Raw genomic sequence first — 10,854 nt, 5'->3', positions numbered from 1 at the left:
CCACGACCTAAGCAACAAGTAATTTTAAGTTTATTCTCTTCTGTTTTACCCTTTCCAAATCTGGATACAGGGTTTTTTTAAAAAAACAAAACACACCAATACCTAATACCACTCAGGGCTCATCGGACTGTGTATCATCACTTTGACCCAAAGGCTGTTACAAGGATCCTCAAAGTGTATTTATTAGAACACATTTTGCTCATAGGAACTATAGGAGAAAACAAGAATTCCATGATCAAAGATGTTTATTGACATGCAGAATTTAAAACATAACACATCTCTTTCCTACAGGACTTCTTAGAGCTTTCTATGTGCAAACAAGCATGTGAATCCCTGATTAAAAAAAAAAGGGAGTGCTGAGAGGCCTCTCCCTCCTGTTGATGATGGTGCTCTTTTTATTTTTGGTAGAAAATCTGGAGGAATGGGAGTTTAAGGTACACACTTTGGGAAACATCATTCTATCCACCTTACGGGGAATATATCTTTACAATATATAACTAACACATGAAAAGCACTAATTATATTAATAATGTCACTAATATTAATAATGTTGAGTCCTTTTTTATTTCATCTTCCATAATAGTTTAATGCCATGCTTTTTCTTTTTTTTTTAAAGATGGACAAGTAGAATTATTTTAGTCTTCTTTTAGTTCTATGAGTTACTCTGTATAGAGCATGTGGGTACAATCCTTTAGTAAATTACATCTACTTGTGAACTAAACATTTTTGACTTTGTACCATTATCTATCTTTGCTGAAGGAAGTTTCAAACTTGCAAATAATCAAAATAAAAAATCAAGATGCTTTATAAAAGGAGCATCTGTTAAAAAAAAAAAATCAGTTCTAAACTAGGTGTTCAGTGAACTTTTTGCACCGAGCAAAAGCAAAACCACACAAAACCCCCAAATACCAGACATAGAGATGAAGACCTCTCCTCTTCCTCAGGCTAGATTTCTGCTAGATTCCAAAGCAAACTCTACGGGAACTCAGAATATTCCTGGGAACCCTGCATCTCTTTGCTACACATAGTATTTCTTATGTGATCTGATGAAAGCACCATGGTTATATGTTTCTTGAGTGCCTTATCAGAATTATCCTTCTGAAAAGTTCAAGAAATTACGTTAAAAGCCACCTGGAGGAAGGTTAAGCATCGGTGCTGTATTTGAATGTCCTCACAGACAGCCACATTGCAGACTGAAATTACCTGCCGATTGAGAACAACATGCATCTGCTTTATAATCCATTTGCTTTTTTCCTCCACTGGTACATTTAGAAAGAAGTGCTGAGAGGCATAAATGAAAACTTAAGTCAAAGTCTTTTCTTTATATACTGTCATGATCACATTGATAAAACATTCATAAAGGCATTTATTGGAGTGGTGATTCTGATCCATTCTGCATTCTCCCAATATTCATTTTTACTACTATACTTGATTATATGTGCCTGCAGCTTAGACTAGTCCAATAAAAGTGGCACTTTTAAAGCTAGTGAAAAAAAAGCCATATTGGTTTTTCTTAGAGCACCTTCCAATGATTGTTACTATAAAATAAGTAAAGTACATGAGAAAAGTCTCCAAATTGCACAAGTACAGAGCTCCCCAAAAGCACACCGAAAACTATGCAGAATAATTTTGATTAGGCTGCATGACTGTGCCAGGCTCCAAACAAGTGGTTATTCTGTTGTGACATCTGCTGGGCAATACATCCATTGTTCTCTGGAATTTAATTCATTTTAAATTACTCCATCCAAATGATAAAACATGAGATGTGCTACACTCTGGGGGTAAAATGCAATGATTGTTTTTAGTGTGACCACAACTGTTAGCAGGGGAAGTGATACAATCTGTTCTAATTAGTCTCTGATTATCATCTTCTGAAAAACAGAGAGCTCAAAAAACCTAAGTGAAATCTTGTTAAACGGAAGGATTGGCATAAACAATCTTGCCCACTCTGGTGTGACCGCAAGGCTGGCAGATCCATATGTAAAGTCTTCCCCAAAAGTAGAGCAACAGTCTTTGGAAGAGAAACTATTTCAAAACTGAAAGCAGCTTGGGATACTGACTGACTGTAAGATATAGTTTAGTATGTATACCAATAGTCAACACGATTTTTTTACTGATCAAGGACTACTGTACAAATAACCCCAAATTCGAAATAAAACTGCCTAAGAAGTACTGTGAAAGTTTCTAAGAGTTGAATGCAGTGGGGAACACTGCCATCTGGAAACATCGGTGTTTAGGCCTAAAAAAAAAAGACAAAAACCCAAACTGAAAACAAGATGAATCTCAGGAGAAAATATACACATACACACACATAAGAATTTATATCTCCTGTATGCCACATATTTAATATAAACCTTTGAAACAAGTTCGAATGAAATAAAAATCAAAGTTCTCAAAAAGTAAAAGATTAACTTAACTGCTAAAGAGTCCCTATTGCCCCAAACATCAGTATGCTTTTTATTTCTATGCAAAAGTATGCCTTCAAATTGCTTAAATGATATATGACACACAAACCAATTTTCAAATAATAAAGCCAGTCATCTTGCAATTTAAAAACATTAGGTAAAAGATATTATGACACATTATACACACATCACACATACACGCACACGCACACATACCAATGACAAAATTCGGCCTCTCCTAAAACAGGTACGTGAAGACCATTAAGCGCCACCAGGAAGGTACACCATATCACCCCTCCCTACAATCCATGTAGTTTCCTTTAATCCAATAGCAAATCTGGGCATATTTGAGAGGGGTGATTCTGACAGCCACGTTGAAATCCTGTGGAGAACCATTCATGTCCACCCACTGGTGCCCTGAAAAGATGCCGATGATTTTTCGCTCCCACTTCTGCTGCTGTCTCTTCCACATCCTCACGTAAACCCCTGACCCGCTGGCCCCAGGCTGGGCATCACACTGCTGGTAGAGCAGGTCATAGGTCTCGTCTTTGACGTCGCAGAAGCGGTACACCAAATTGCCTGGTCGATCATTGTCATAACCAGAGAAGTGAATTCTGCCCCCCGGCAGCTGCTTGGCAGGAGGGCTCACCCCAATCTTCATGAACTTTCTTTTGTGGGGCTTTTTGAGTTCCAGGAGGGCATAGTCATAATCCATGCCAATGTCATTGGCGTTGCCCTTGATCCAACCCTTGGGTACGTGTGTGCGTTTCACTCGGATCCACTGAAATTTCATCTTGTCGGGCACGGCTGAGCTAGAGGTGTTGGTCCCTCGACCACCATCTTTAAACTTGGGCTTCAGGAAGCCCACTCGAAGTTTCTGGGTTCCTTTCACATAGGTTTTCCCGTCGTGTATGCAGTGGGCAGCTGTGAGGACGTGCTTCTCTGCCACCAGGGTGCCGGTGCAGCCTGTAGATAACTTCACCGATGTTGAGAAGGGGTAATTGAGCAGGAAGTCCTTCCCAAAAATGCTGAACCTGCTGTCGTAGCCATAAATCTGCCGCTTCCTCCGAGACTTCCCTGAAGACCCTGCCCCGCCACCGCTGAGGACATAAATGCCCACCTGCGTCTCTGTGCGGCTGCCGTTGGCATAGAGCGTTTCATAAGACAGGTACTGCTTGACCTCTTCATAAGTGGGCAGTGGCGTTCCTTTATGGCACTGGGGGCCACATGAGGAGGACACTTCCAGTTTGGCATCAGCCCCAAAGTCTGGCTTGGTTAAGTGGAGAGTGGACTGGGGCAAGACAACAGGGAGGCGGTAAGCAGGCCAAGTGGGTTTCCAGTGGGCAACGGAGGGGCTTGCCTGTCCGACAGCACAGAGGAGAAGCAGGAGGAGGAGGAAGAGCCCTGGAATCCCCGCCATGCTGAGCACCACTCTGCAGGAACAAAGACAAGCGGGTCAGGAGGGCAAGCGCTTACCAAGAGAGAGCCGGTTTACCCCGGGAGCAGTCAGCGGCATGCCTGTCGTTGTTTCTAAGCCTGTAAACCCTCCTCAGGAATCAGGGTGTGGAGAGGAATCCCTGGATAGTGGCCTTACAATGCAGGGGCTTGACCTTGGACATTTCTGTGGTTGGGCGCCTAAAATGAAATCGGGTGTTCACTCCCTTCCATGCTTAAGATGCCCCTAGAGACAGCCCACTATGGGGCTGCGTGCATACATTTATTAATCCTCAGGTGAACTGATGAACTAGCCCTGGTTTCCATGTAATTTTGAGCCTTTTTGATGCTTTATTCTAAACCTTCCTACTTTATTGGTCCCTGTCTTTCCTCCTTTCCTCTTTCTCATAGCTTGTACTTGGAAAACTTTCAGAGCAACTTACTTACGTAGAGAGTTGATTTAAATTACTCAGCTTACTGAGTGACAAGGCAACAAGGAGGGATGGATCTACAGTGGCATACTTACTGGGACTCCCATCACATCTAAATGGTGGGTGCATTCAGAAAAGAGTATGAGAGTTATGACTTTTTTCAAAAAATTGGAACGACTTTATTATACATTTAGTTCCAGAGTAACAAACAAAATATTCCTTTTTCCTTTGGATTTTGTTGTATACTACCAAGACCCTTGCCAAAGGTTGACCACATTATGACTGTTACTGTTGGTTACTTTTTCAGGTCTCTGTATCTGTGTTGCCAGCTAGTCTAAAAGTCTTGTATTTGGGCCTATGCTAGCACTCAAAAAAGATGTATTGAATGAATGCTCATATTAGTGGAAGAGCGAGCGAATGAATGGTGTGGTTCACAAAATGCTTTTCTTGAATGATGCTAAGTGTTAATGACAGAGATGCACAAGGGTGACGTGGTAGCTCAGAGAAACGGTATGAAATCAGTTCTGGGGAGTGGGAAGAACAGGCACGTGTTCCAGGGAAGGTGATGCTTGAGATGGGTGTCGTAGTTCAACAGAAGTCAGATAGTGTATGACAGAGTGAAGGAGGCTCTTAGGGAGAGGGAACAACGGACTGTGCGAGGGCAGGGAGACAGGCAATGGTGCGCCATTTCAGGAATTACGCTTAGTTTAGCAAGTGTGGAACAGAGGAAGTGGTAGAAGCAGAAGACCAGAGATGGATTATGAAGGGCTGTGCATACTAAATGGAGTTTGGATTTTATCCTGAAAATTATGTTTAAAGACCAGGATCAATCAATCACCCACAACAACAAAAGATGGGAAGTAGTACTTTCATAAATGTTTAAGCATCAGGTACGTCTGACCGGCTCTGAATCTTCTGTTCAAGAGAAGTTGACCTAGCAGGTGGCGTAATTCACTCCCAATCAAACATCCCAAAACAAGGACAAGGAGGGGTTAGATCTTAAGAGGCTAGCAGAATGTAGCAGGAGTCAGGAAGAAACTGTTTCATTATTCTCAAATAAAAAAATGAAAATTGCAGACCTGCTGCAATTTTGGGGTATCTTTGCTTTCTTTTACATAAAACTGAAAAATCCCATTGAGCTGATCTAGTCCAGCTGAGTATGCCAATCCATATCCTCATTATCTACATGTTATATTTCTAAAACGTGTGGGTGCCCCACCTACCTTTGGGATCTGTTTGTCTTTCTCTTTGATTCCACCCTGTCAGGGAGAACAGGGATGGGAAACAAAAAGAATGAGGTCCTGGAAAAGCCAGTTCCTTGGGATTTCCTGATTCCTTGAAACTGATTCTCCCCATTTTTCCAAATAAGAAAGGTCCCTGGGCCCTTTTGGGAGAAAGTAATAGATCTAATTATTTCTCTAAATCCTTGAAATCATAGTGTATGTGCGTATGCACACACGTGTTTGTATGTGCTTTTGAGGGTATTGTCAAGACTGAAAGTTCTAAGGAGATGAGGGAGGGGACGTGAATGCTAGTAGAGGCTTCTTCCCCCATGGGAACTTTGCAGGTGGGGTAGATGTGGTGAAGACAACTCTTTAGGAGACTTTGAGGGATGGTTCTGTGTCTGATTATTCTTCTGGATAGGGACCCACATTTTGGACATAGCTAGGGCTTGGACAGCCTTTTCTCTATGTACGTTGCTGTCTAGGTAACTAAATGCCCCCACACTAGAATCCCTGCCAAGTGTGATGTGTATGAGGAGGAATCTTGCATCTCCCATAGGGCTGTATCTTGGACCCCTAGACACTTTGACTAATGTGGAGAACATTAATGCCTGCTAACATGTAAGCCAAGTTTTACTTCAGCTTATCTTTAAGAAATAAAATGCAGAATCCAGACAAAGGTGCAAGCTGCCAAGTATTCCTGTTTTCAAAATATGATTCTTGGGGGAGAGAAAGGAGGAGATGAGATAGTATTAGACTATAGATTATCATAAGTTGTATCATAATAGTTTTGATGTGCATGACGGTTAAAATACGCTCATATTATTATCTAGATCAAGCATCTTCAAATACCAAACCTGAAATTTGTATATTAACTGTATTCTGGGAATATAGAGTTTGAATTATCTACTACAGCAGAATTGCTCCAGTGGCATCTGTTTTTAGCTTTATCCATTTATCCAAACACTAAAATAACCCATTGGCAAGGGTGTCGGGGAAGATAACAGCAGGAAAGAGTCAAACTAGTTCAAATACACATTTAAAAAGCTATCTAGGAAACTTGTATTAATGAATTAACCCCCCTCTCAAGCAAAATTAACTCTTATTTCATTTTTCCAAGGACTTTGCCTGTATAGTAAACCCAGTTTAAAAAATACTTTCAAAGGCCTTGAAGCATATGCCTCATCTCACAAGTGCCACCATGGCATACCTCTTTTTAAATTTTTTTAATGTCTGTATTTCAAAAAGAAACATTTTTAGAAACCAGTTGATGAGAGTTAGTGGGCATGGAGAAATGAGAACAAGCCTTTTCTTGGGTGTGAGCGCCAGACAGTCAGTGAGGCTCCCTCACTAGCCACAGCATCACTCCAGCCTCTCGACAGGACCAAATTTGTTCTTCAGCAAAACAATGATGATGATGCCAAGGACAGCCAGGATCACTTATAAATCACAGAATGTTGTTGGAGAATGCTACAGAGTCCACCACAGAATATTACTAGAATTTTACTATTTTAAATAGAATATTATCTAATGACTATTAGAAAATATTACTGATTCAGAGTCTTTACAACTTAAATTCCCGTCATTTAGCCAGTTAAGTCAGCCATCTATAAGTAAAGGACCACTAACCCACAAGCCAGGGTGAAGTTATAATGCCTTAGAAATAAACTTTTCTTAAAACAAAACAAAACAAAACGAAACTTTTCAAATATCTCAGAAAAACTACTATTCAGCTAACACATTGCTTAAAAGTCCTCAATATTACTAGTTACACTATTCAATAACTTGTGGAGTAAAACCTTGTTCTGATATTTTCTATCTTGATTAACATTTCTACGTAACTCTGAAAGCTATAAAACTACATTTAAAAAAACTTTAATTCAGATTTAAAAACTGACAGGTCAAATTATTTCAAATTGATTTGTTTTTTAAATACTTGATCAGAAACTGGGAGATACAGTTGTGTGCTCTTAGTCCTCAGATGGGTTTAAGCTGACATCTGTATTAAAGTTACAAGCTTCATAAATTGCTCACTCCTTCTACCAAATGTGTTAAAGGTGGTTTAGAAATTATGAATAGTGACCTGAACCACATGATCTCTTTAGTGGTTTCAGCTCTGGTCTTTTCAGGTCCAGGATTCTCTAATTTTATAATTTTCCAGGGTCTCAAAAGTCCAGGTCGAGCACTGTTTACAGATGGCATCTGCACTGTCATTTACCGCTCAGGAGCCTTTCCTCCCGAAATAATGGTGCATTGGGGTAAAGGAAAAGGAAAGTTTATTGTGCTATCTCTTGCTTATCTGGGTGACAAGATTTCCCTGATCAGTCTTCAAAGTAAACAAAGGCTTCCAGCAGAGGGCGGCTTTCAAGAATGGCATGGAGGGAAGGCTGGGTGTGAATGCTTCCAGAGAGGTATGAGGCGGAACCAACCCTACTACCCACTGCAGGACTTTCCTGAGGCATTCGCACCTTAGCCTGACCCCTTCTCCATTAATAACACACTAAGGATAACTGTGATGCTTTAAAATTAGGTTGGTAGCTTTGCATTAATTTCCCAACTCACCTGATAACAGAAAAACTCCCCAAAGACAAATATATTTTTCATTTTTATAAACTCTAGGTAAGCCTGCTCTATGCCCGTTTTATTTAAACATAAACACTCCAGGATGTAAACAGATATAATAAAAAACATTCATGAGCTTGCAACTGGAAGGTAACTAACGGGTTACCTAAATTAAATTCTCTCTTACCTTTACAAATGAATCACCTTATCCTTACAGATTGTCTGGAAAACTTACATATTTCAAAAAGAAATGAAGATTTCCAACTCTTTTCCTCATTATATCTAAATCTGGATGTAGAAAATTCAGGTCTATAACATTTCTTTTCTAGGAATAAGTCGTTACTGGATAAGGATTTCTCATATACAAAATTATCTTTTAAAGTTCCCAACTAAGTATCTTCATGCATCACTTCACCTAAAAGGCAAAGCAGAATGGAAAATTATGGTGGGCAATTATTTTTTCACCATGTTTAGTAATACAGAAACTATATATTCCTTTTCCAATTCTGTATATCTGACTCAGAAGAGGATTACACGTTCCATGCTCCATCACTCAATCTGAGCCACTGTCCCGTTGTCCATTTTCTAAAAATACATATACCTTATGAGGATGCTGCCACTTCACACACCCACTATAAACCTTACAGTGAAGGGACTTTCTTAGATGTACAAACAACAATCGTCTGCTTGGAGATGATTGGAGCACTCAAGACTGATCTCTCGGAGGAGTTCTGCACCTTAGTCTTCAAAACTGCAACAACACAGGTCTCCTCAAGAGGGCCAGTGTTTGGGAGAATGATAAAACCCCTAAAGCAAGTTAGTACTGGGAGGGAAATCTAATCCTTAGGACACACATTCTCTATTGCATAGTGTATGAACTCCTATGACCACTATAAACAGTAATGACAAAGAAACAGTGGGAAAGTTTGTAAAGATAAAAGTTTTAGGCACCAGTTGGAAGGATGACAAAGGGTTTTCCATGGAATCTGTGGCCAGGAACACTGAACAGTGAAACTATGCTAATTCCTAAAGCAAATACCTAAACATGAACAAAGCTCTGTGAACACTCTGCAGCCAAGCTTGCTCTCATTTTCCAGAGTCACAGAATCTGTCAAAGTAAAATGGACCTGATCACATAATGGTTTAAGAATTATAGTCTTGTACAGGAAAGAAATGCAGGGCATTTACAAGACTAAACCACCTTAAACATAATCTTGTGGTCAAAAATGAAGCTTAACTTCTTCTCTATCAGGTTTTAGGCAAAATGAACTACCCCAGTGAACTGGGACAAACTTGGCAGCAGAACAGGAACAAAGCGTATAAAACTGTCAATGGTGAGTCCATGAGAAACGAATTCCCCAGAGTCAGTGGTAGTTATGCATGAATGATGTCTGGTGGATTGAATCCTAAGGGACCTATGAGAAGAAACGTGCAGGAGAACCTGAGACACTTAAACAATGCAGAGCAGGGCCAGTAATGTTCTCAGATCCATTAATGAATGGGCTGTGGCACTTATGCTACAGACAGAAAAATGTGCCCACCATTCACCATCTACCTGAGTAAGTTGTCAGTGTTACAAAATGAGATCCATATTAGTTACCTCAGAAAAAATGCTTCCTTTTCAGTTTCAGGCACAAGAAAACATAACAAGTTATCTCTTGATTTTAAGTGGGATTGATACAAGTTAAACAATTTATTCAAATGCAGACGGTGTGCATATGATCACAAACACTTTCACAAGTAAATACAATGGCTTTTTGTGGCATTTCCTAAGTTCCTTTTCTCCACTCCATCTCAAACCTGTTCCTGTCTAACAGATTTCTGGAGACACAGTGATAAAGTCTATTTGAAATGCTATTATGCACAAGTAGCATCCTGAAATAAGTGCAATAAACATCCTGATATTAATTTGGCATTCGGCTTTTGACCACAGCTGACTTCGAACTTCAACTTCAACTCCTTCCCACACCACCACATGAAAACGATTCTGGCACTGGCCTACCTGCTTCTAAAAAGTGCTTAGGAATCCCCTCAAGTTCAATTTCAGGAGCTGAGAGAAGTCAGCCCCATGCCAACACCAACCGGGAGCTTTCCACTCCCTAGTGGCTGTTTCTGAAGTCTCATGGGTGTCGCCCAAAGGGCAATAAAACAAACAGGATTTTTATCAGCTTCTTTCTCATGAGATGTTAGAAAGCAAACCTAATTTGTACTCTGGCGGGGATTTTCCTTCACCTAAATAATTCTCCTCCCTGCTCTTTTAGAACATTTAAAAAACATCTTTCAAACTTTTATTTACAAGTTAACTCGTGAACAGTGAAATATTTGCTTTCAACAAGCCCGTTGATAGTTCACAGACAGCAGTTTCTAGGGAAGCACACGGTCATCAATTAAGGCTCCAGAGAAAAGAACCAATTCCCCAACCCGTGCTTGCTGCACTTTTCTTGTTGCTAAGGTGTGTTCACCATCACGTGCCCAGAGTTAAAAATTAGTGTTCGGATCTTGTTGGAATACATACATGCAAAACTCAAGGAAAACAAGAGATGGTGATGGTGTTGGTGTGTGCGCGTGTAAGTGTGTGTAGCCAGAGGAGAGCTCGCTCAGAGCCGGCTCCTTCTCTACTCCCGCCCGGCATCCACGATAGCAGTTCAGAAACTGCTTTCCCCATCCGCCTTACGAGTGACACTGCGTGAATCCAAGCGACCAGCAATCCTCGAGCCCAAGGGCGGCGCGGACGTGGTCTCCGGCGCCCCCGCAGTCACCCACCCCGCGCGCACTGGCCCTTTGTCCCGCTCCGCGCTG

General features: G+C 40.7%; 1 protein-coding gene across 3 annotated transcripts in view; it reads right to left on the bottom strand.

The window, feature by feature from the left end:
* Positions 1-227: 227 nt before the first annotated feature.
* Positions 228-10,854, bottom strand: part of PRSS23 (protease, serine 23) — an 11,502-nt gene continuing 875 nt past the window's right edge. For 2 of the 3 annotated variants that reach the window (XM_011363270.2, XM_011363271.2), the window contains exon 2: positions 228-3,838. In XM_011363270.2, the coding sequence (XP_011361572.1) occupies positions 2,695-3,825 (1,131 nt within the window). In that variant the 5' untranslated portion in view covers positions 3,826-3,838 and the 3' untranslated portion in view covers positions 228-2,694. Of the gene's footprint in view, positions 3,839-10,570; positions 10,703-10,854 lie in introns of those variants that run through there. The other variant, XM_023532483.1, reaches the window with a different exon arrangement.

This window comes from Pteropus vampyrus, unplaced genomic scaffold (genome assembly GCF_000151845.1).
Source record: "Pteropus vampyrus isolate Shadow unplaced genomic scaffold, Pvam_2.0 Scaffold84, whole genome shotgun sequence".
Taxonomy (NCBI): Eukaryota; Metazoa; Chordata; class Mammalia; order Chiroptera; family Pteropodidae; genus Pteropus; species Pteropus vampyrus.
This window is presented reverse-complemented; position numbering and strand designations above follow the sequence as displayed.